Source organism: Elgaria multicarinata, chromosome 8 (assembly GCF_023053635.1).
Source record: "Elgaria multicarinata webbii isolate HBS135686 ecotype San Diego chromosome 8, rElgMul1.1.pri, whole genome shotgun sequence".
Taxonomy (NCBI): domain Eukaryota; kingdom Metazoa; phylum Chordata; class Lepidosauria; order Squamata; family Anguidae; genus Elgaria; species Elgaria multicarinata.
The window spans coordinates 89600933-89625172 of record NC_086178.1 but is presented as its reverse complement, the minus strand read 5'-3'; the positions used below and the strand labels follow the sequence as shown (position 1 = coordinate 89625172).

General features: G+C 41.1%; 3 protein-coding genes across 3 annotated transcripts in view; all 3 read right to left on the bottom strand.

The window, feature by feature from the left end:
* Positions 1–556: 556 nt before the first annotated feature.
* On the bottom strand, positions 557–6802 carry DNAJC9 (DnaJ heat shock protein family (Hsp40) member C9). Its single transcript, XM_063131628.1, has 5 exons — positions 6556–6802; positions 3811–3951; positions 3071–3325; positions 2278–2364; positions 557–1101 (listed from the first exon to the last, which is right to left on the bottom strand). Exons 1-5 carry the CDS (start codon positions 6733–6735, stop codon positions 982–984), a joined length of 783 nt encoding a protein of 260 aa, XP_062987698.1. The 5' UTR covers positions 6736–6802; the 3' UTR covers positions 557–981.
* A 4610-nt stretch (positions 6803–11412) lies between these two features.
* TFAM (transcription factor A, mitochondrial) lies at positions 11413–19071 on the bottom strand. Its single transcript, XM_063131627.1, has 7 exons — positions 18878–19071; positions 17224–17354; positions 16615–16685; positions 15309–15458; positions 15029–15124; positions 13171–13227; positions 11413–12138 (listed from the first exon to the last, which is right to left on the bottom strand). Exons 1-7 carry the CDS (start codon positions 18937–18939, stop codon positions 11881–11883), a joined length of 825 nt encoding a protein of 274 aa, XP_062987697.1. The 5' UTR covers positions 18940–19071; the 3' UTR covers positions 11413–11880.
* Positions 19072–21301: 2230 nt separating this feature from the next.
* Positions 21302–24240, bottom strand: part of UBE2D1 (ubiquitin conjugating enzyme E2 D1) — a 36199-nt gene continuing 33260 nt past the window's right edge. The window contains exon 7 of the mRNA XM_063132957.1: positions 21302–24132. Within this exon, the coding sequence (XP_062989027.1) occupies positions 24087–24132 (46 nt within the window). The 3' untranslated portion in view covers positions 21302–24086. The remainder of the gene's footprint in view (positions 24133–24240) is intronic.

Below are 24240 nucleotides of genomic sequence, written 5' to 3'. Positions count from 1 at the left end.
GGCCGATTCCACTACACCTAAGGCAATGAAAGATGGCCTAAAGATCTCTCTGCGGCAGCATTTTTGGCAGGTTCATTGGGTGCTGCATAGCTTGATCCCAGAGCTCTGGCTGGCTTACAATAGGGTGGGCAGGGAGAAAACCTAGTTGCAACACTGGGAGGTGGACACAAGCTTGGGGAAGCATATTAAGAGTGGTATGCCAATTGTGGCATGGCCACCCCACTGCTTGAACGTAGCCCGCCCAACAGGATTATCCAGACCCCTCCCCACTCCACTGTATTGTTCACAGAGTTAGCCCTCTGCTCCCCAGAAGCAACCCCCTACAGCAATTAGACACTTAAAAACATAAATAGAGCAGGGAAAGCCTATTACCTCCTATCAGCTGTTGATCAGAGATTTTCCTGCTTGTGACAAGGGATTGATGCCTGGTGAAACTGGTGGGCCAGTAGCATAAATCCAGACCTGGGATAGGCTTTCTCTTACTGTATCTGTGATAAGTCAACTTAATGTTTTCTAACAGCTTTATGTTCCTCCAGTAAATATTTTTTTTCATAACTACTTTTCAAAAATGTGTTTTATTAAGTTTAACAAAAGCTTCAATTTTTTTATACAAAATTGACAATATTTGCCATATTTGACTCTAAGTATGTTCAAAAGTGATTACACATATTCCTGCAGCAAACTCCCCCCCCCCATAAATATAGGATGGCAGATTTTTAGCCTGACCAAGCTTTTTGTGTCAACCATTTCATTGTTTACAGCAATCTTGCTAGACAACTGTAGTCCTGCTAAACGTCACCTAGAGTCCTGCAGCGCTTAGAAGAGTTTCATAGCAGCTTTATTTATAGATCTCACTTTTTCTGAATGTGTCATCTACTCTATATCATTTGCAAGGAATCGATGAAAGCATGTTGTTCCTTAGCTGCTTCAAAGTAAGATTAATGTTAATGGAAGAAAAGAAGTTGGAACATTTATAAAAAGTCATTTCATTCCTTTCTTGGGTGCTGTTTTCTTTCCTCCTTTTTTGGATTTGTTTCCATACTTTCCTTCCATTTGAGCCAGAAATCCATCCATTTCTTTTTTTCGATTCTCATTTCTGCTCTGTTAAATGACCAAAAACACACTGGTTGAGTGAGTTCACAAATATTCCACTAGCTTCTACAACAAAAGGCTTGACACTTGATCAAGATCATATGAAAATGGGTTGGAATGCAAACTTCGTCATGCTGATATTGATTTCAATGGGTCCACTGAAACCATGACTAAATCTGGATTTCGACATTATGTACACTGATATTTTAAACAAGGAATACGTGCAGAATAAACTAAAGAAATCAGATTCCTGATAGTATGAAAAATACTGTTCAAGGTGAAACTATAAAGAAATTGCAACTCTTTCTATGAATCGCTGCAGACAAAATATTTGCTTGGCCACAGCCCAATTCAGATTCTATCACCATATATGTGAAATTAGGTTGGTTTTTTGTCCTAATATGAATCACTTTACATCTACTTATACTAAATATAATTTGCTGACAATTCACCCAGTTTAGAGGCCCCTGCAGAGATGTTCTGCTTTGTACATTATAATCACGAAAATTGTGGTGTCAACTGAAAACCTGTCTTACTCACTGCTTACCTGACTCCAGATTGTTTATGAATAAATTATACAGCACTGACCCCAATACAGATCCTTGGGGGAACCCGTTGCTTTTGCCTATCCTGATAGTGAACATTGAGGGTGCAACCCTATAAGGATGCACATCAGCCTCTGAACTCGGAGGCTAAAGGGCATCCTAGGCAGAGCAATTTTCGCCTCCATGCTCTTCCCATTCGGCATTTTTGCTAGATGGGCGTTTTTGCCTGTCTAGCTGGGGCTCTGCAGAGAGGGAGAGAAGCATGCTGGAGAGACTGGAGGATTCTTTCTAAGCCAGTCTCCCCAGTCCCCTCTCTTCCCTGCCCCCTTTCCTTCCTCCCGAAGATTGCTTTTGCGAACTCAGAGAGGCAGGCAGTGCAGGTCTCTCCATGCTGGCTGGGAGGGGAGGCAAGCTCGGACTCCTGAGTCCAAGACTGGAGTGCTGCCTCCGACCATGGATCCAGGAATCCAAACTACCTTATGGCCTCCCAGATGCTGTCTAGGGGCCACAGAATTGCTCTCTAAATAAAATTAGTTCTGCATTGTTGAGAGGTTTGAATGATTTACAATTAATACACACCCCAACACACAAAAGGCAGTGCTATACATAACTTAAGATTTGTATCTTTTTTCAGTCTTACTTGAATTAGTGCTTTCAAGTCATCTTCCCCTTCGCCAAGACCCAGTTCTTCTCTTGATTGTTCTGCCTCTTTAGCTTCTTGTTCAGCCTGAAACAATAACAGTTGTGGAAATAAAGTTTAAGTTTGTTTCTCAATCAAATAATTGATTGCAGCAACCAACAATTTGTTAAGATTTAATGTAAACATTAGAATTCCCACAGCAGCTTGAATATTGTTAGGGAACCTTGCTTTAAGTCCCAGGATGAAGAAAACCCAACATATATTTTTTCTGAACTGCATGTGGATTCTAATGTATATATTAAATGATGAGCACACACTCAATGCCATAAATATTAAATAGATGAGACTATAACATAAAATTCCAGAAGATTCTCATTTTGGACCTAGCAAATACGACAATTTTGGATTTGGTGGATTCACTCAGTGACTTACAAGAAATAAATGTAGTACTATGTGTATTTTATTTTACAATCTGTGGGCAGAACTTTAGGGTGGAAGAAAGGTATGGGGGATCCTTAATGAAACCCATCAGGCCTACCCTTGACTTCCCCTCGTTTGAGCCATATTATTCCCCACCTTATACTTTTAAACGAGTAGCTAAGGGGACCAGCATAAAAGCTAAGGGGACTGGGTCCCCTCTGCAATTGGAATACTCGTTCAACCCACAACAGATGCTACATTTGAAAAGACAAAGCAGTGAAATATGAAATAAAGGTGATGTGTTAAACCATGAACATTCAGAACTGTAATTAAATACAAGTATGATCAATTTTGCCATCTCCAACAAACATACCCTCCTTTTTCTTGCACTTGTCTTTTGCTTAGACTCTTTTACAAAAGCTTTATAGGATGGAAGTTCTCCAGCGTCAATGGCATGTTGGATAATCTTTCTTATTCTTGGTTCATCTGTATAATCAACACACAGCACAGAATCCATAATTCTGTCCATATCGCCTTTAAAGTCCTCATACGATGATTTAATGTCCACCAGCTCTTCTGCAGAATCTTTGTACTTCTTTTCAAAATCTTCAATGTCTTTTACACTTATCTAATTGATTAAAAAAAGTTAAATTCCATGAACAAACAAAAAGTTCATTAGTTATATGCACCTTTTTCCATTCTAAATTGTTGTTTAAAATATTTACCTTGTTAATTTGAATTCATCTATACTGAACCTTTATGGGAGAATATAATCTATATACAAAGTTAGGCAGAGTAGGAACAGAATAGAAAAGTATTTAAGAACTGTCACTATTTGCCACTACATAAAACCACAAGGAAGAATAGAACACCACACTTTTTCTATTGCACTGAACATGTTTTGAGCAAGTATTGAAAAAAGGATGAACGAAAAGCACTGGACTAGCTGTGAGAAAAGATCATCATAGGTTTACATATTATACAAAAATGTACACAAGACTCAGATTTGCAAAAATCAATCCTTGAAGCCAAGAAAAAAAACGGCAATTTTATCTTGTGATAAGGACTACCCCTCCCCCACAACACTTTACTAGGTCAAGGGAAATGACCCACTTTTTTGAAGAGCAACCTCCAGTATTCTTCCCAGTTGCGGTCCTCGGTCAGCACAGTTGATTCTTCATCCACAATCCCCTGCTGGTCATATAGAGTTCGCAGCTCCTGGTCACTCAACACTGCATACACCTTGCCCAGAATCTGAGAGGAAACAAATCAAGACACCTCATCAATCCAGTACTGATATTATGTTATCATTCCCTCTAACAGTGAACCTGAGCAGTTGACTGCTTCTCAGTTTGGAAATGATATGCGGAGGGAATTGGTTTGCTCCAGACCCTAACTGCATATGTATTCTGGAGGTGAGACTGGGTTGGGAGCATGCATGCAATTAAATTTTAAAACTACTCTACCTACAGTACAGGAATGTTTCTGGAAACAGAGAAGGGAAATGGTTACTTTTTCTTTTTCCACTCTACATTACCATTCCTCCCCTCCCCACAATAGGCGGTTGGACTACTAGATGACCTCTACAACCCCTTCCAACTCTATGATTCAACTCTCGATCCAAAGGAAGAGGCGGATAAGAAATAAATATATGATGATGATGATAATTCCACATAGCTATATAATGCTCAGGTTCAGAGTTGCTTGTCAGCCCTGATCATGAAGCCTTCTAGTGCAGGGACGGGCAATCTTTGGGCCTTGATCCACTTTCAAAAGTTCTCTGTAAATTATCAATTCAGATCTCTTGCAAGAGCAATCTGTCCCTCCCCAGGAGGAGGGAAGTAAGAGAGAAATGTTTGTGGCAGAAAAAGAGAGAAAATGGGTGCCCCTGCTCCGCTATAAGCAAGCCCCATCAGGCCTAAACAGAACTACAACACTCACGTTTCTGGCTGCAGAGGCCCTGAATAGAAACACTCCTCTTGGGATAAAGGTAGAGAACCTTTTTATTTTTCTCTTGGAGTAAGTAGTTGGGGGCTGCATACCAATAGTTGCTGGGGCTGGAGCTAGTGATGGGCAGGGCCAAAGCAAGGAAGTACACACATAAACCATTCATATATTCTTGGCTGAGCAGGGAAGGTGAGGCGTAAATGTCACCTCCTTTCCTATGCCTCTCACTTGGTCAGGAAACAGCTGACCAATGGCTCCTGTAGCTCTGTGGGGGCTGCAGGCCTCAAGGTGCTTGAGGTGGTAGTTCCTGTTCCTGAAGCAGGCTTCCTTGGTTCATTGCATTTCCCGTCAGGAATCACCAAGGGCCTAATGCTAACTCAAGAAACTAGGCCCCTCACAGATGATTGATGCAAGGTCACTGTGACTCTACCATAATCCAGACTAGTTTAACATGTCACAAAAATCTGTGGCGTTCTGAGTCCTGTGGTAGTCTGTTTAATGGTGTGTGTATAGTTAATTTACTTATTTATCAATATTTAAGAATCATTTACATTAAAAGCTATTTCTAAGTGATATACAAATAATACAGTATAAAACCAAAATAAAGACTGTATAAAATGCATAAGCGACAATAGCATGATAGTATGGAAAAAGGACAAGATCATAATTTTACGAAAATTTATTGGAATAAGGATGTTTTCAGTAGGTGTCAAAATCCCAGAATGGTTGGTCCCTGTCTAATATGTATCAGTAGAGAGTTCCAAAGAGTGGGCACTGTGATACCAACAGGTTCTTGTTGGTCAAGTTTTTTTTAAAAAAAAAACTTTTTCTTTTGATTTACAAACATATAATATTTGCATCGGCATACATAGGGCATCATCCCCCCACACTCCAAGCATGCAGAAATGGTTCCTTTATTTTTGGGGTGGTTTCATTTCACTTCCAAACTGATAGGCACTTGACTAACTAAATTTGTTGATCATGGGAACAAGTGAAACCTGCAATACCAGTCACTGTTTTCATGGTATAATTTGATTTAAATACTTTTTATTCTTCTGCATTTTGATTCTTTTCTGCTTTACCTTTATCTTTAAAAAAATGCGCAGGCGTTTTTATGAAAGACATGGAGCGGTTTATAAATTCTATAAATAAATAAATATATACATACAGTGTTGCAGTATATTAGCCCTCCTCTAAGACAAAATCATAGAATAGTAGAGTTGGAAGGGGCCTACAGGAATCCACCCTAAAGCATCCTTGACAGATGGTTGTCCAGCTGCCTCTTGAATGCCTCTAGTGTGAAAGAGCCAACGACCTCCCTAGGTACGTACTGCTCTAAACAGTCAGGAAGTTTTTCCTGATGTCCAGCCAGAATCTGGCTTCCTTTAACTTGAGCCCATTATTCCATGTCCTGCACTCTGGGAGGATCGAGAAGAGATCCTGGCCCTCCTCTGTGTGACAACCTTTTAAGTATTTGAAGAGTGCTCTCATGTCTCCCCTCCATCTTCTCTTCTCCAGGCTAAACATGCCCAGTTGTTCCAGTCTCTCTTCACAGGGCTTTGTTTCCAGACCCTGATCATCTCGGTTGCCCTCCTCTGAACACGCTCCAGCTTGTCTGCACCCTTCTTGAATTGTGGAGCCCAGAAGTAGGGAACCTCCTGCCCACCAGCTGGCTGTGGCCTGCCAAGCCTCTCCATATCGCCTACCAAAGACTTTCTACCTCCCCCACCCCGCTTAATGACGGTGGGAAAACGGTAGGACCTTTCTTCCTCCCGACAGGCAGTGATAGTGAAAGCTTTACCTGCCGGATTTCTGCCTTCATGCACGCTGTTAAAAGGCGCGAAGTGCCTCAGTGGCCTTGACTGACACGGAAAACGGAGAGCCCCGGCCGGCGCAGCTCCTTCCTCTCACCTGGAAATGCAGGGTGGCCTTCTCCTTCTCGGCCGGGTCAGCGCGGTCCGGGTGCACCCGCAGGGAGGCCTTGCGGTAGCCGCGGCGGATCTCGCTCGCAGGCGCCTCGCGCTTCACGCCCAGCACCTGGTACAGGTCGTTGGCGCCGAAGGCCCCCTGGCACAGCTCGAGCAGCCCCATCGCCTAGTCAAAGCGCGCGCTCATCACAATGACCCGCTACGGAAGCGCCGCCGTCGCTCCTCCTCCTCCTCAGCAGCTGTAGCCCCGCGCGAGCTCCGCTTTGCCGCCAGCCACGCCCCGTTTCTTTCTCCCGCGCCGCTTTACGGCCCTGCCGGGAGATGTCGCACTCGAACGAGCAACAACAACAACGCGGCAGGAGGGATGAACCCTAGAGATGGGGAAAAGAAAAGTGACACGCAGGCTAAAACTGCGGGATACATATTGAAAACCGCTCTTGGCCGTGAGTCTCTAACCTTATGCGTTCTCTATAGCTCCGCTCTGGCATAGGTAAACCTATTTCAGACCGGAAGTGTCAGTATGGACGACCAAGGTGTGTGACTCTATACTTTTTCTATCTCTTTTGGAGTAACCCGCTTGGCTCTGACAGACAGGCGCTCTCGAGGGACAGCTCGCATTACGGCGGGCTAATTCCTGCGGGTGGTCACCGCTGGCGGCGGGCTTTCGGCAGTGGAGGCTGGTGGCTCTGCTTTCGGTGGGGCTGTAAATCCATTCTGCATTTCAACCAGAACTCTAACGCAGCTATCCAAGGTGCTGAACCTATTTTGGGGATAGGGTTCAGCACCTTGGATAGCTCCTTCAGAATTCTGATTGGAGCCCAGAATGAATTCACAGCCCTGCTGAAATCGGAGCTACCAGCCTCCACTGGCTATAAGGTTGTGTCTACTGTTCAAAGTATACTTACTTGGAAGGAAGGTTCATTCACTACAGTGGATCTTACTTCAGAGTAAACATGTAGGAGTTCCAAAGAAGAATTTAGCAAAAGATTCCTTTGCTTGAGGTATAATGTTACAACTCTTGGGTTATCTTTGCAGTTGTAGCAGCAACAGCATGCACAAAATATACAAAAATGCTGCTGTTGGGTAAAGTTCTCTCCTTCCTTGAGCTCTTCCCTCACATATGTACACACTTCCCAGATAGTTGCAAAGGAACGAAGCAACTAATAAGGTGAGATTTTAGGCTATGCTCTTATACATACCTAATCAGGTTGTGCAGAGGATCTTCTGAGTGAACATGTATAAGGTTGAACTGAAAGTCTACGGTTGACTATCCACTACTTACTTGGGATGGAGCAAAACCCATTGAACTCAATGGGGCTCCTGAGTAGTTATATATAGGATTGCACTGCCAATCACTTTTAATGGCGGGCTGCCTCCTCAACCCTGTCTCACACCTGGCTCTGACTCTCAAAATCAGAGATTTGTGAACTGTCCAGAGAGCTTCAGCTATTGGGTAGTATAGAAACACAATAAATAAATAAAGTACAGCATGTCACTTGTAAATGGACTATTCTACAAAGTGGGAAACCTGAAACTATCGGCCAAATTTCAAAAGCCTTCCACGTGTGATCAAATCAAGCTTCTGACAAGAGCAATCTGATTCTTCCTTGTCAGCCTGCTCCTTGGAAAAAAAAGGGAGAGAAATTTGATTTGAATTGATTTTTTAGTTTTTAAATTAAGTTATTTATTTTTCTCTTTAAAATAACCTTGTTTAAAATGAAATCTGACATTTATTCAAACATATCTCTTAAAACTGAGTTTAGAACCTTCTTATGGAAGTTTTCTTTGTGGGGGAAAAACATTAAAGTACAATAGTTCATGTACATATATTATCACTTGATACTGGGGCATTGTCATCCATTGATCTTTCTGAGTCCTTTTACTTTTATTTTATTTCACACAATTATATCCCACCTTTCTATTAAAAAAAAAAGCCAAGGCAGCTAACAGTTGCTATAGCTTATAGAAATTCAATCTCCTTTTCCTGTTTCCTATTCACCTGAGTGCCAATCTGGAGTGTTTGTACCTTGTGTTGGGCGCTTGGGACAGATGAGGAATTCTGTTGGTGTACTGTCCACCTTGCTGCTTGTCAGTCTCCTTGTCTGAGCTGATTAAGGTGGCCTTATTTTTGGTGTTGAGAATTCCCAGAGTGATTGTCCTAGGGTCTTCAACATCCATCCTGAGGCCGCTCTATCTCAGGTGGCTCAAACTTCATGGTGACCAGGATAACCATGGGATTGTACCAACATGTTATTAGCCCAATAGATGGAGCAAGATACACATTCAATTTAGTTTTCTCTAGCAGGCAGGAGGATGGTGATCTGAAAGTGGAAGATTTTACATATATTCCCTTGTCATGGTTGAATTACTTCCAGTTAAGGTTTGTAGCAACTGTTCCCCTCTGAAAGCAGGGAGGACCTATGGATTCCAAAGAGCTGAGGATTTTTCAGCTAGTATGGCTAATGCCTCTGACAACTCCCTGGTCACTGTGGAATGTAGACACAATTGGTTCCAAGCATTTTCTACTGAGCAGAGGATGGGGAGCAGCTTAATATGCCAATGGTAATGAATCAGGCTGGGAGACTACTCGAACACTAGAGGAAATCTTCTGACCAAACACAAAAGCTCATTGTTGAGCCAGTCTGTGATGGTAGCAAAGAAACATTTTTTCTTTTTCCACCATTGCATCTGCATGTCATCCTGTGGGGCTTTTCTGAGGCTTGAGACCTGCAATTTAGGCCAGTGGGAAATGTGCTGGAACCCTCGGTAGCATGCTGTAAGATGTTTATTTTGTATCTCCTGCAATTTTAATTCAATATCTAATGCTGATCACTCAGTGGAGACATCCAGGGCACTGTCTGGTCTTATTTTGTTGGATGACTTCATTTTTAGAGCTAAGGATGTGGACCAGTTCAATCAACCCTTGCCCCTCTTCACATATTACATCTAGCAAGACGGGGACATCTGGGTCCAGGAGGTGTTATTTTTGTTCGTTTGTTAGGGGATGGAGTGGTCTGAACCTCCTTAAAGGAGGAAATAGTATCACCATTCCTAAAAACAACCCTCACTTGGCCCCTGTGAAAAAATGCCATGCTTATAACTGTTGTTCTGTAATGTTGAAGTGAGTTTGTTACCAAGTAGAAATGTGGACTTCAGCGTTTCAAAATGCTGCTAAGAGACCTGTGTAGTCAAACAAAATCAGTAGATTTTAGCAGGCTTTAGCTGACAACGGTAGGCCTCATTCCTGGATGGGCATCTCAGTTATCTCACTCTTTTCTCATAGTTTTATCTCAATTTGAGCGGAGGTTTTTTACTTCTAACCAGGCACTAGAAAGGCAATTTGGAAAAATTGGGTGTAAAGAAACAGTTGGGAAATGACAGGCAGATTTGGTTTGTGGAAGTCAGAGGGAGGTCAGCTGTTCAATGCATGTTTTAAAAAGGACTAGGAGAAAGCTGAAGAGAAAGTGAGTGACTAATTCCTAGATATTAAGCTATTCCTTCTCTGTGGGATAATCATACATGGCAGGTAAAGATCAGGTATAGGAAGCAGGTGGCTGTGTTATGCCAGAAAGCTGCTCCAGGATTTTTCCAGGTTATAAAGCAGGCAGTAAAAAACCAAATAACTTGTCCAAGTTAACCTGGTTAATATATTTGGTGGGGTGGAAGTTTGGGGAATCTGGCCTGAGTTAAAGAAGCCCCTGCCAAAAGAAGTGTGCGTGGGGGTGGGGCAGCTATGAGGAGCAAGGGCATATTCAATGCAACAAATAGCTACAAAATAAGCTTGGATTTAAATTACCAAACTTTCCAACGTGATAAATTACAAACTTTCCAACAGCCAGTGTGGTGTAGTGGCTAAGGTGTTGGACTGGGAGTCAGGAGATCCAGGTTCTAGTCCTTACTCAGCCATGGAAACCCACTGGGTGACTTTGGGCCAGTCACAGACTCTCAGCCCAACCTACCTCACCTCATATTATCAGCCATTAATGAATTTATCTTGCCACGATTTCTGTGGAATTAAATTCTCTTGTGACCCAGTCTACACATTCAGCAAAGTGAGGTGATGTGGTTCAGACAACCCCCTATATATTGAAAAAACATGTGAGGGAGTTCTCAAGGCCACACTGCTAGCCAAACCCCTTGCACTCAGCACCCACACTTCCAGCATCTGCACACTAAGCATGCACATGAAGGTACTAGGTGTGTTTCGATGTGTGTGAGTGTAGAGCTCCTCAACACAATGGGATGCCCTGATTCGCCCAAGGTCCCCCCTCGGCTTCGTCCATTTTCGTCTGCTGCCCCTTACGCCTGGAATGCTCTTCCAGAACATTTGAGAACTACAAGTTCAACCGCAGCTTTTAAAGCTCAACTAAAAACTTTTCTTTTTCCTAAAGCTTTTAACACTTGATGTTGTGCAGACTTCTACTGTTACTTTCTACTGTTAGTTTTACCCTACCCTGTGCCTGCTTACCCTACCCTGTACCTGTTTGCATTCTCTTCCCCTCCTTATTGTTTTACTATGATTTTATTAGATTGTAAGCCTATGCGGCAGGGTCTTGCTATTTACTGTTTTACTCTGTACAGCACCATGTACATTGATGGTGCTATATAAATAAATAAATAATAATAATAAGGTTTGTTGTGAGGATAACATGGAGAGGAGGATTATATACGCCACTTTGGGTTCCTTGGAGGAAAAAAGGCAGGATAAAAATGCAATAATAAAAATAAATCCATTCTTCTGACACATGACAGATGCCATTCCATTGGCAGACATACAACATTAGATTTCACTCTATATTCTGATTTGGATAAAATGAGAGAAAAATTGAAGGACTTCATATAAAATTCGCTATTTTATTCTATGCAATATAAATAGCATGTATTGTTGGTGGATGCATGTCAAAATGTAAATAAAAACACTATTGCAAATCAGTAGTTTTAAATTCAAAGGCTGAAATTAGCAAATATACATGCTTTCTCCAGCAATTACACACATTATTTACAGTTCATAGACTTACAGCCTACAATCAATTTTAATTTCTAACAAACATCAAGGGATAATGATATTATACAGATCATGATCTTCAATAAGAAAGGGGTTATAAGGGGTTGCTTATTTACACATTTATTGAAAAAACACTTCCTCTCTCATGATCACTATTGCTTAAATTTTCAAAAGCTTGATTTATCCTCATTGTTTTGACAATTTCCAGAAAAGAAAAACCCCTCTTATTCAGGCACTTTCCCCTTAAATATATGACCAGCTTCTTTCCACTTAGAATCAGAAAGGATAACATTATTTTATAACTTATTCCTCAGATTGCTTTGCTTTTACTTTTTTTTCATTTGTTGCTGGTGAGACAACCTTGCTTCCGGAAGACTTATTTGAGGTTGTAAGCCGCTTTTTTGAAGAAGCTTTTTCTTTAGCTTTGTTTCCTTTTAATATTTTGCTTTTGTTTTTGTAACGTATAAGATCTACACGTCCAATTTCTGCCATATGTTCCTCCCATGACTTCATTTCATTTTCATAACGAATCTTATCATCTTCCGCAAGCTGCAGATATGTCTGAGAAATACACAAAGAAATGACATTTACACATGGAAAAATTTAGTTGTGTGAATATAAATTAAAGGCAAAAAAGCTACAGAAAGTTTTAACTATAGTCTGAAGGTATTTATTTCTAAAAAATACAGACATCTTTGAAGCATCTCTGGGTGCTATGTCATGTAGAAGCATCTACATATTCTATTTCATGTAGGTATATCTTTAATAGGACTCCAGAAGCAGGCTAGGAGTCCCTGTTTGTCTTATGAAACAAATGTGTAATTCTTTCTACCTGACAAATGCATGCATCTTAAGACCAAGTTTTATGTGTAGCTTAAATTGATGCCAAGAGTACTTCTTAAAAAGCAAGATTGCTCATATAATTCCTTCAGAAAAACAACTGAAGCATTTAACTTTTGGTAGTTATAAAGTCCCAAACAGAACTGAAAATGCTTATGTGTATTTAAAATATACAAGTTTAAATAAGTAAGAATTAAGATATTGTTTGGATTTTTGAACATCTTGTTCCATGATTTCCCACTACATAAATGAATATGCACAAGCTTCAGGCTTATGTTCTCCTCTTTTTTCGCATGCCAAATGAGGAGAGTGAAAGCTTCCACTTTGGATTTTAAAGTAATCAGTTCCCTAACATAGTAAATGAAAAGACATGGTTGCTGATCTTGACCTGTTCGCACTAAACCATGTTGTTGTTGTTTATTCGTTCAGTCGTTTCCGACTCTTCGTGACTTCATGGACCAGCCCACGCCAGAGCTTTCTGTCGGCTGTCGCCACCCCTAGCTCCCCCAAGGTCAAGTCTGTCACCTGCAGAATATCATCCATCTATCTTGCCCTTGGTCGGCCCCTCTTCCTTTTGCCTTCCACTTTCCCTACTTCATGCTATGTACTGAATCCTTTCACAAGGCTGAATTCCATGTGTATTATCAATATTACTAGAGAATTTGGCAGCAAACGAGCATGACAGATTTCCTATTCAAATGTCAATTTATTGATATTTAAAATGGGACCTTGAAGTCATTTTTATGACAATACCTGCTTTTGAGAACTGTTCAATTTTTGCCATTCGTCAAATAAATTTTTCATCTTTCCCTACAAGAGATAGAAAAACATATGAGAATATTTGGCTGTAGTTCTGAAGTAGAGAAATCTTCCTATTTCCTCTGAATTGAAAATGCAGTATATGCAACACATGATTCTAGAGAGAGATTTGCCAGTTCCAATGCAAAATTCCATCTTTGACATTCGTTTATATTTACTTTTAAGTATTGTTATAATACCCTTAAAAAGTAGACACAAACAAAACACAATAACCAAATTTGCACAATCATCAAAGCCAACCATGGCTGTGGCATGTGTGGACAGGCATTTTTAATATTCAAACCACAACTGGAGTTTGTTGTGTCATCTGAACTCAGTGAGAGTGAGTTGTGTGAGGGTTAAACTATCCTCACATAACCCTAAACAAGGCCATGGGTTATGCAAGAATTGATTAACCCTCGCTCAAGCCACTCATGCCAGGTTTGGATGACACAAGCCACAGCCACTGCTTAAAATAGCCACGGTGGGCTGCTTAGATAGTGAAAGCTAGCCCAATAAATTAAAAAGCCACAAGATGATAAATACAGCAGTGGAGTAGTTAACAAGATTAACTAACATTAGCTGAGGCCTCCAACTTAATCATACTATCTGTAAAGTAGGTTCAAACAGCAAGGGCATGAAGGTAATTCATTGCTGTCCTTCCCGAAATGGAATTCCTTCTAGAGATTTCCCAAAGTCCAAACTTGAGTACATTTTGGAAGCACTAGGGAACCTGCCTGGGCTGCCAGTGAGGTGCTGAGAACAGCTGAGAAAGACGGTATTTACTAGTATTCTCATGCCTACTTCAAAGCCTTTACCTAAATAAAGGACAGGCAGTTTTAAGTGTACTTTAATTTTAAAAACGTAACCTCTCAGCTTTCCTCATTACAAAGACGAATTTGAATGAGTTGGCTGAAATGCTAGTGTAATTTTCAGTACCAAGATGCCTATTAAAGATCACTGTCCCAGGTACCCTTATGGTTTTCCACACAGGATAAACAGCAGCTTCAGGATGGCACATTGGTTTGGAAAAATGGAGTGGAGAGAAAGTTATCCCCCAATCAGTGCCAAAGCACCAATCTGAATTGGGCGTGGGGATGGTCCATGGCTACACTGAGATTTGGCCATGGATCTCCAATTGCCTCAGTTTTTTTTACATCTGTTAGCAACAGTTAATAGGGTCTTAATTTCTGAATTTCTGTAAACCGCCCAGAGAGCCCTGGCTATGGGAGCAATATGTAAGTGCAATAAATAAATAAATAAAATAAATAAATAAATAAATACTGATAGCACCCCGCCCCATGCCTCCCAGAGGTTTCATGTAGATGTTAAACAGCATTGGGGATAGGATGGCACCTTGTGGTACACCATACAACAGCTCCTTTTTTGAGGAGCAACTATCCCCAAGCATCACCATCTGGAATCTACCTGAGAGGTAGGACCAGAACCACTGCAGAACAGCGCCCCTGATTCCCAAACCCCTCAGGCGTTCCAGAAGGATACCATGGTCGATGGTATCAAAAGCCAGTGAAAGGTCCAAAAGTACCAGCAGGGACACACTCCCCGTGTCAATACTCATGCGGAGATAATCCACTAAGGCGACCATAGCTGTATCAATTGTATCCCGCCCTAAAGTCTGTTTGAAATGGGTCTAGAAAACCTTAAACTTCTACTGGAACCGAAACAGACTGCAGTGTCAGAAATGGTAAGAGACTTTCTCAGTACTAATTTTCACTCGCAATGCAGAAAATCATATCAGTCTATATGCTGCTAAAACAACTAATCCCGCCCCCCCACCTGCCCCTTTGTTTACCTGAACTGAGATTCCTTTAGCTTCTTGGAAATGTTCAGACATAAAAATGTTGAAGGCAATACGAGGTCTTTTAGGTTTTCCAAGCACTGTCAATTGCTACAATGACAAGAGGTATCAGTGAACAATTCTTTCATATGATATTAAAATCCAGTCACAAAAATACTTCTTTGGAGAATTCTATGTGCACATCATGAGATTTTCACATTTAATTGAAACCATAGTATACCACGTATCTGTCCCTCACATACTTTAATGAGAATTTCACTTTTTAAATACCAACCCTCTTTTTTCTTGTTGCTCTTCTTTTTTCCATTTTCCTCCTCTTTTCCTCTTTCAAAGCTAACTCCTGGGCAGGAGTTAGCTGGGCTTTGTATTTGGCTATTTGTTCTTTATAGTCTTGCCTGTCAATTTTGGCAGCAGCTTCGTAAGGCTAGAAATAAAAATATCCACAGTTCTACTGAACTTTATAGTAAAAAAGCATATGTTTGTTTTAAATAGCATGCAACTTTGGATATTGAAAGGATCAAACAATATTCAAGGGCAGAATTCATTGAGGTGCTTCTGCCCTTGCCAATTCCCTTCTGCAAGTGGTAGATCCTGCTGATTTTATGCAAGCAGGACCACCTTAAAATAGTAGCAGCCAAGCACCTCATGGGACAGGAGGCAGAGTTCCTCATTTATGCACTTCAACCAGAATCAGAATGAAAGATTAGAGCAAAAACCAGGACCGTATGCATATACATTGCAATAAGCAAGTTATAGTTCTGAAAGAAGCAAAAGACATCACATCACTGTGATATTTTCTCACTCTCAGATTAGAAGATAAAGAGCTACTGGATTTCTAGGGAAACAGAAAAAGACATAGTGCCATGCTTCCCTGAATGAGGAAACAAAGCCCAGCACTACAGCAGAGTGGGGAAGTGTGGTCTTCCAGATATGTGTTCTTTATAGTTTTGCCTGTTAATTTGGGCAGCAGGTTCATAAGGCTATAAATAAAAATATCCACACTTCTACTGAGCTTTAGAGAGAAAGAGTATGTTTGTTTTAAATAACATGTAACTGTGGATATTGAAAGGATCAAACAACATTCAAGGGCAGAATCTAGTGGGGCGCTTCCGCCCCCGCCAAATCCCTTCTGGTAGTGGTGGGTCTTGCTGATTCCACTGTGCAAGCAGGACCACCACTTCTGCAAGGGAGATTTAGTGTTTCCTAGAGGAAGTTCTGAAACAAGTGCAAACACCACCTTCTGGAAGGAGGTAGGTTGGCTGAGCTCCCTTATGTGAGCTCTGCTGATCTGCCTCTTTCTAGAAATGAGCTTCTCCACTCATTTCAGATTGCCCCAGAAGTACTAAACCAACATTGCACATGTGATGGGGGGCTGCTTGCGCAACAGAATCATCAAAGCACAAGAGAATCATCAGGGGCTTAAGCACCCTGCTGGATTCTGTCCATAAAGTTACAGAATGCTGTATATTAATCACATTTTAGATAAGAACTTTTCTCCAAAGCAGGGAAGCAAGATAACCAGTGAAAATAAAATTGTATTTATATTGAAAATATAATCCTAAAGTCGAAGTTATACTTACTTGTTTGTCAGATGCTGGTAGTTCCCTCCAAGCATGTGCTATCTGTTTTGTTATATCCAAAACACTGAGGTCTGTAGAATGTTTTAAAAAAAGTAACCACAAAGATGAAAATGCTGTCAAATTTAGCATTACATTTGCAACAGTGTTCAGATATTTTCAAAAACAAATCACTTCATCGTTAATGTAAAATGGGGATTACACACAAGCGGGACCCACCGCTTATGCAAGGAAGATTTAGCGCTTCCTAGGAGAAGCCTGAAATGAACCCAAACACTCATTTTGGAATGGAAGCAGGTTGGCCAAGGTCCCTTATGTGAGTGCTGCTGACTTGCCTCCTTCTAGAAATGCCCCTGAAGTGCTTAAAGTGTCATTGTGCAAGCAGCAAGAGGGTGGAAGTAACAAAAGTGTATAATGAGTTCACTAAATGCAATGGAATGAGAAGTTTGAGGGAGTCATTTGTTTTAGGCTAAGACTGAGCTCAAAGATTCAGATGAGTTAGTGGAAACTTGGTAAAAAAAAAAAAACCTTGAGAAAGCAGTCAGCCTTTTAAAATCTCAAGCCACTACTTATCTCTAGTCCAAAATGTCGCAGTTTTAGAAAATTTCTTACCTGGATTTTGTTTCCTAAACATGGATTGCTTTTCTAAATAAAAGCGGAAGTATGCTGTCAAGGGGTGCTTTGGACGGTTATCTGAATTAGTTTGTTTCGAAAACCATTTCTCCACTGTGCAAGTACTACACCTTAATAGAAGCAAAAGTATTAGCTATTAATGCATCAATAACAGCTTACAAATGATAGCAGCTTACAAATAAAGGGGAACGGAGACATTATTACAAGAGAAAAAAAGAATATGGAATGCAAACAAATAGTGCAGTTACAACCCAATTGTATATCTAAATATAGAAAGGCCTGATTCAAGCATCTTCTACCCAGTCCTAGAGCAAGGAACCACAGAGGGCATATTTTGCCTTTTAACTTCTTCCAGCACTAAATCAAAAGCAAGAAGAGCTGTATCAATGCTGTACTGTGCAATTTATAAAATAAAATGGTATAAAATGCCACAACTTGCTGCTGGTTCCTGTATTACTCTGATTGTCAATATCCGCTTGCTTCTGACTTCTAATTCCTGCACCTGGAGACATTAAGATGGAGACTAAAATTCTAAAACTTCACGTCAAAACCCAAGACTTAGGTGAAGAGAGAAGCTTTACAACATGAACAGGGGTGTTGAACTTCTTTCGGCTTGAGGGCTGAATTCAGTATAAGAGAAGCTCTTGAGGGCCACACTCCAGTGGCGCCAAGGGCAAATAGGGTTTTAACTTAAAGCTCTTACTGCCACTAAACAAGCCTTAGGAGAGGCATTTCAACTTTTTAGAATGTGGGGAAAACTGTGAAGACCTTGGGAAACCACCAATCGGTGGATGGGGAGGAGAATACAGGAGCCATCCAGAGACTTGAGGAAGGGGACATGGCAATCTGGGGAAGCTTGGAAAGCTGCATTTGGCCCCTAGGCCTGAGGTTCAACACTCCTGTTTTACAAAAATTTGCTCCCTTTTCTGCAGAATGTAGGTTAAGTGCAAGGCACAGAGAACCAAAACATCCTGGTTGGGGGTGCTTTTCTTTGGTTACTGTTTTTGGTTGGAGAGAGTTGGGCAGCATGCAGGGTTCCTATCTGCCTGGGACAATTACAGAGAAAGGAAGAACTCAGGTGCACGTGTGTGTGAGTGAGAGAGATGGGGGTAGTGACTGTGTGCATGAGGGAAACAAGGAGAGGGATCATGTCCTGATCTGCCTCAGGCAGCAAAACGTCCTGGGCCAGTCCTGCTTGCAGCGCCATTGCATACATACCTATTCAGAAGCAAGTGCCATTGATTTAAATGAGCATAACTCTCAGGTAAATGGGTAGAGGACTGTCGAGAGTGTGGCAGATCACAACATGAAAGACTTTTAAAGGGGCAATCCTATGCATGTTTAGACGGGGGGGCGGGGGGAGGACCCTCCTAAAACTCCCAGATTGCCCCAAAGAGGTGAAACGTCTAGAAGAAAGCCAGTTACCCCTTCGGCTTACTCAACCCAAACAACGACCCTTTCTTTCCCTCTCGACGCCAGCCCGTTCAGTCAAACAAACGAGGCAAGGCGACGGAGGCTGGCGAGGAACGGGACGAGGGGCAGTGCGCGGGAAGGAAAAACCTAAGAACCGAAGAAGCACGAGGGTGGGGAAGAGGAGGCATCAGCGCCGTGATTCCGCCCTGGCCAGTGTTACCTGAGAACGCTACGCGGCCCGGATACAGACGAGAGCAGGCGGGCTAGCAGCGCGCCCGCCATCACGCCGTCTTCGCCCCTCACGGCCAAAGCCAGCCGGCGGAGCCCCCGCCTCAAACCTCAGAAGCGCCACGTGCGCAAGGCATTATGGGCCGCGGAAGACAATCCCAAACTCTACTACCTACGGCCAGGCACGCTTTTCTCCTAAGTCGAGAGGCCACCCGTGCGCGCATGCGCCCGCGGACAAAAGGGGGGGTGAAACGAACGAGTCCTGTCACTTCCGGTTTCTCTCGAAACACCGTCATGCGTGGAGTCAAGGGCATTGAAAGGGTGGCTGGAGAGAACCTCACTCAAATCTCTGGTACCCAAATGTCTTGAACGATCATTTGGGAACCGCAAGTGTTTCTGTAGTTACACCGAGCGCCCAAAATCCTCTTGGAGATGAGTCAACAGCGCGCGCTGCAGGCTTTTTAGCCCACGCGCCTCCCCGCCACCCCCCCACTTTTGGCGGGGAAACGGTTGGATGGGAGGATACGGAACGCTAAGGGATAGACTAAGTCGGGTGAGAGCGGGGTCAGCTTGCAGTTTTGCACCTGTTCGGTCAACCACTTGGCTTTGTCTAGGGGGGAGATTCGTTCAACATGCATTACAACCGGATGGATGAACAGCAATGTATGCCTGCTTTAGCTCTGAGTATATGGACATTGTAACAATAAATGAAGGAATACAGCACGCACACGCGCGCGCGCACACACACACACACACACACACACACACACACACACACACACACACATATACATGATCCCCCCCTTTGTCTCCTTTTTCCTTTTCAATTTTTCTTTTTTCTACTTCAATTACGCTTTCTTCCCCTAGAAGTTGTATCAATCAACTTTTTTTCTTCCTTTTTTCTGTATCATAGGTATTTACATAACTATTGGTTTGATATCAGTTGTTAGGGAGTTGCTGTACTCATTTATTTCTTGTAACTTGTCGGGAGGGCAGGCTCGGCTCTCAGGAAGAAATTATTCCCTCCTATGGCGGGAAAGAAAGATCAGAGAGTTAGGTTAGGGAAGAGCGACCCTCCTTTCACTACCATAGCTTTCCAGCCCCCCAGAACTCTTCATCGGGGGGCATGGGGGGGGGGGAAGCAAAAGGGATAGGAAGAAAATGCAGGCCCAAGAAAACGGCCAGGCGTTCTCGCAATGAGGTCTGCCGTTTAGATTGGGTCTTCGTCAAAACAGAATTCTATCTGAATGAATGAGCCAAGGTCTATCTAAACGGCAGACTTCATTGCGAGAACATCTGGCCAAGTTTTGGGACTGTATTTCTCTCTCTCCCTCCCCCACCCCCCCAATTAAGAGTTCTCGGGAACTCAAAAGCTTGCGCGATCTTGTGGGATTTTGGTTGGTCCTAATAAAGGTGTTGCCGAACTGTTAGTTTCGGATTCAAACCGCCGCCCCCTTCCCCCGGATCAATATGGCTACCTCCCCCCCCCTTTTTAATGTGCCCTTATCTAGTAAGGTGGTGGTGGAGGTAAGAGGGTAGAGTAAGGAAAGAAGACCAGCGCGTGCCCCCATAGGGGGATCACAAAGGAGCAAAACCGCGCAAAGTTATGGCAAGGAAACAAAACAGAAGGGCTGTATATCCTGGCTTGTGGAAGGCTGCTGCGTGTTAGATTAAAGGGACTGGGTGTTAAAGCATGATAGAGGCTTTAACAATGGCCTCCATTCTCTCATTTCCAGACGACAGTGGATACCTCAGGTGGCTTGTTTTTCCCTCTGAGGGAAGCAGAGGCAAAGCCTGAGCAATGCTCCAGAAAAACTGGTCAAATAGAAGTTTTTGTATTAATGTTGAACTAGCAATTCTGTTACAATAAAACTAAATTACCACCTTTCTTCTTTATATTTTCACGTTTTTATAGTGACAAGGCCTTAAATCCAAATACTACATACATTATGCAACACCAAGCTCCACTGCTGTAACTTTATATATTGACCCCAATTTCGTTGTTCCTGCCTTAGGCAGGGTACTCCCAGTTTGCTTCTGTAGGAACAGATAGTTCAGCTTTGTTTTTGAGCCCCTTACTGTAGGGGGTAGACAATCCCTTCAGATATTTTGGACTACAATGCCATGCTGACTGGTGCTTATGGGAGTTAGTCCAAAACATCTGGAGAGCACAAGGTTGCCTACTCCTGACATATTGCATAGCTAGACCCTAACATGGGCAGTAGTATTGCATTTGTCACCACTCTTATAACGGCTCTATTGATTCACCTAACAGTTTGGGTAGCAAAATCACAGAGGATGTGCTTAGAAGACTAAAATATCAAAACAACTACTATTAGTAAGTTTAAAATACCACACCACCTTCTGAACTAAAAAAGGTAAAGTTGTGTTAAGAATAAAACTTGACACACTCTGATTTCAAATCAAATCTTTATTTTCATTCAAGCCTCAGCTGACATCTTTTAGGCAGAAAAATACCACATCAGAAGTAGCTAGAAAGTATGCCTTATTTAACATTAACTAGAATGACTAAAGATTACACTTTGGAGAATTTCAGTGATACAGAGATCCTTTGCTTTAGTCATGCCAATAGTGCCAAGTGAGGAATATACAGAGAATGGGATGGCTCAGTTAGTGCCCTTGCTAAGGCATTGTACAGTATGAACTGGTATTTGGTGGAGGGGGCTGAAGCACAGACAACATTTATGCCACCATAATGGAAGCACCAGGACTGAGCAAATGTTTGATATGAGAAAAGAAAAGGAACCTTCATAATGGATCATTTAAAAACAGCAAAAGAACTTTTACCAGAAAATGCAAAATATATAAGAGGAAATTCTTAACACCCTTAAGTTATTTGAAGCTGTGGTTCAAAATAAGCCTAGAATACGAGGTTCTTGTCTGCTTAAAGGTGGTGCAATTTTATTAATAAAATTAATCTGAAAGTTCAGTGAGTAAAGTCAGTCTCTGAACTTCCGTTTTAAAATGTCACCGAACAGAGACAAGTACAGTTTCAATATACTTGCCTTCAAAGAGCCCTAAGAAGGAAAAGTAAGAGGCTTGCTGATCTGCACCCTTTGCTCAGCCTGAAGACTTTGCATTATGGTAAGTAAATTCCTTTTTGTATGATGCATACTTCAAAGCATAGTAACATCTAAACAGTTTCAAACCAGCCTCCATATAATTTTAGCAAAGCAGAAGATTAAATGCTCTTTCACTTAACAGGCATGCAAATCAAACTACCAAATTTCACAGAACCCATTGTAAGGGATAAAAGAACTAATTCTTTCTTTTGGGACAAATCTATTGTAAACATCTAAGACAGACATGGGTGAAAAAAAACATTGGGAAATCACTCGAGTAAAATCTTTTATCGGTTTTAAGTTATGACAAAATGTGAATAGCTTTGCAAGCTATGGCATCCCCTTTTTTCAAGTATAGTGAAATAATCATTTAGTGTATGGAAACACTTATTGGCTGTTTGCAGAGATTGGTCTATTTCACAGCAAGCAATAACACAGAAGTTATGCAATGAAATTTTCAGTGCTTATTTCGTAAAGCTTCCATCTTTTGATTGTATATATTGAGGTAAACAACTGAAGCCTAGATGACTTTTATGTGTAAGTGCCCAGTACAAACTTATTTCCTAGGCAATCAGAGATATCTAAGAATTTCAAGATTAAAATGCTAAACAGATTTTTTTAAGCCCAGTAATAGAAAAATATCCTCTGGGATGTTTACCATGTTTCTATGCATTCCAGTTATGTGTTTTTAAAAAATGGTTTTCTGTGTAGCAAAGCTCTAGGACGTGTATTCCCTTCTCCAGAAAGGGTCAGATGGTGCCTATGGCAGCAAAACTTCCTAGTCAAGCAAGTTGTGTTTATTATAATTGCTGCAGCCACAAACTAAAATGCATTTAACAAGGATTTAGTACCTCAAAGCAACAAACTTAATAATAAAAATGCTCTTGTAAAGGGTCTAAGGCTATTTTTTCTCCACACATGCATGGTGAAGTATATATAAAATTGTTTAGAAGCTTTAACATAGTGTGTGAAAGTATCAGATCAAAATATTGTTATTCATGTGAGGGAAGAAGCTTCAGTAACATTTCAACACTTGAAGTTGCCAATTTAAGCAAGATTTAGGGACTATTTTGCAAGCTCAAAGAGACACCATTTCTGAATTGTGTACAAGATCAAACAACGTCATATATAGTACAGTAAATAAACACAAAAATTGTTTAAACAGCTACCATAATACACTCAAGAATTCATAGCAATTTCAAACAGATAGGCCAGTTCCTCCTAATAGTAATACACATATTTAACAATATTTTGATCTTTTCAGAGCAAGCACATGTAAAGAATGTGCAAGACTTAAAGAACAGCCAAGACAAGTAGTAAAAAACACATTTTATTTATATGGAAACGCTTCAAGTCAATTTTGTTAAAAGGTCAGAGATTATATTGCCCATATGGGATAAAAAAAAAGTCAGCTGTGAATAGAACAAAATTAAGTTACATTTCTTTCTACAGAGCAGTGCAATTAGTTCACATTGCAATAAAAGTATGCAACAGAATCAAAACCATGTGTTTCCCCATTATCAGCATACTGAGAATTAGAGTGCAAAGTTTGTTTTAAGAAGTCTATCAGTTTATAGAGTATTCTCCAGGGAAAGAATACTTCACTCATTTAATAGCAGTTGTATTTTTTCAATACTGCGCAGAAAGTCTAAAGTAAGTTGACTTGCATGGTAAATAAAATATAGTCTATACAGTAAAAAAATACAAATTATACAATGAACTAACAAAGAATGAAATTCAAACATGGACTTACAGGACTGACATCTCAAAGACACACAGAATATTTTTCATGTAACGTAGTTTTTCAGCAAAAATAATTTGGTTGCTCTACAACTGCATTATGGATCTTGTAGGCTGGAGGTGCAGATGTCCAAGTATCTTTAAAAAACATAATAAATGTCTTTTGCAAAGCATACAAAAAGGATAAATACTCTCATCACAGTCTTCAGGTTAATTTTCGTAGTTATTTCCTTGTTCCAGAAACACATTTATATGGGTGAAAATCAAAAAGGGCTTCATGGTACACTGAAAACAGTAAACTGTGCTCCATTTACTTCTAATTTTGAAAAAACCCTAGAATTTACAGTACTCTGGTATATATGAAAAAGTCTTCAAAGTTTACATTGCATATTTCTGTGTCCATTCTCTTGCATGTCTGTTATATCTGTCAAAGAAAATAAAAAAGTGAAAACACACAAGCTTATGATTCATAGCAATGTCACTACACACGAAATGTACTTCTTAAGTTGTATGTTACACTTACATTTGCTTA

What these genes read in the sequence shown, in the direction of transcription:
- DNAJC9 (XM_063131628.1), bottom strand. Translation starts at nt 6,735, where the DNA reads ATGGGGCTGCTCGAGCTGTGCCAGGGGGCCTTCGGCGCCAACGACCTG. An exon ending in GGAGGTTGCTCTTCAAAAAA is followed by an intron (nt 3,326 to 3,810) that starts GTGGGTCATTTC and finishes TTAATCAATTAG; the next exon opens with ATAAGTGTAAAAGACATTGA. An exon ending in ACTTGAAAGCACTAATTCAA is followed by an intron (nt 1,102 to 2,277) that starts GTAAGACTGAAA and finishes GTCATTTAACAG; the next exon opens with AGCAGAAATGAGAATCGAAA.
- TFAM (XM_063131627.1), bottom strand. Translation starts at nt 18,939, where the DNA reads ATGGCGGGCGCGCTGCTAGCCCGCCTGCTCTCGTCTGTATCCGGGCCG. An exon ending in CTAAAGGAATCTCAGTTCAG is followed by an intron (nt 13,228 to 15,028) that starts GTAAACAAAGGG and finishes TATCTCTTGTAG; the next exon opens with GGAAAGATGAAAAATTTATT. An exon ending in TGAACAGTTCTCAAAAGCAG is followed by an intron (nt 12,139 to 13,170) that starts GTATTGTCATAA and finishes TGTATTTCTCAG; the next exon opens with ACATATCTGCAGCTTGCGGA.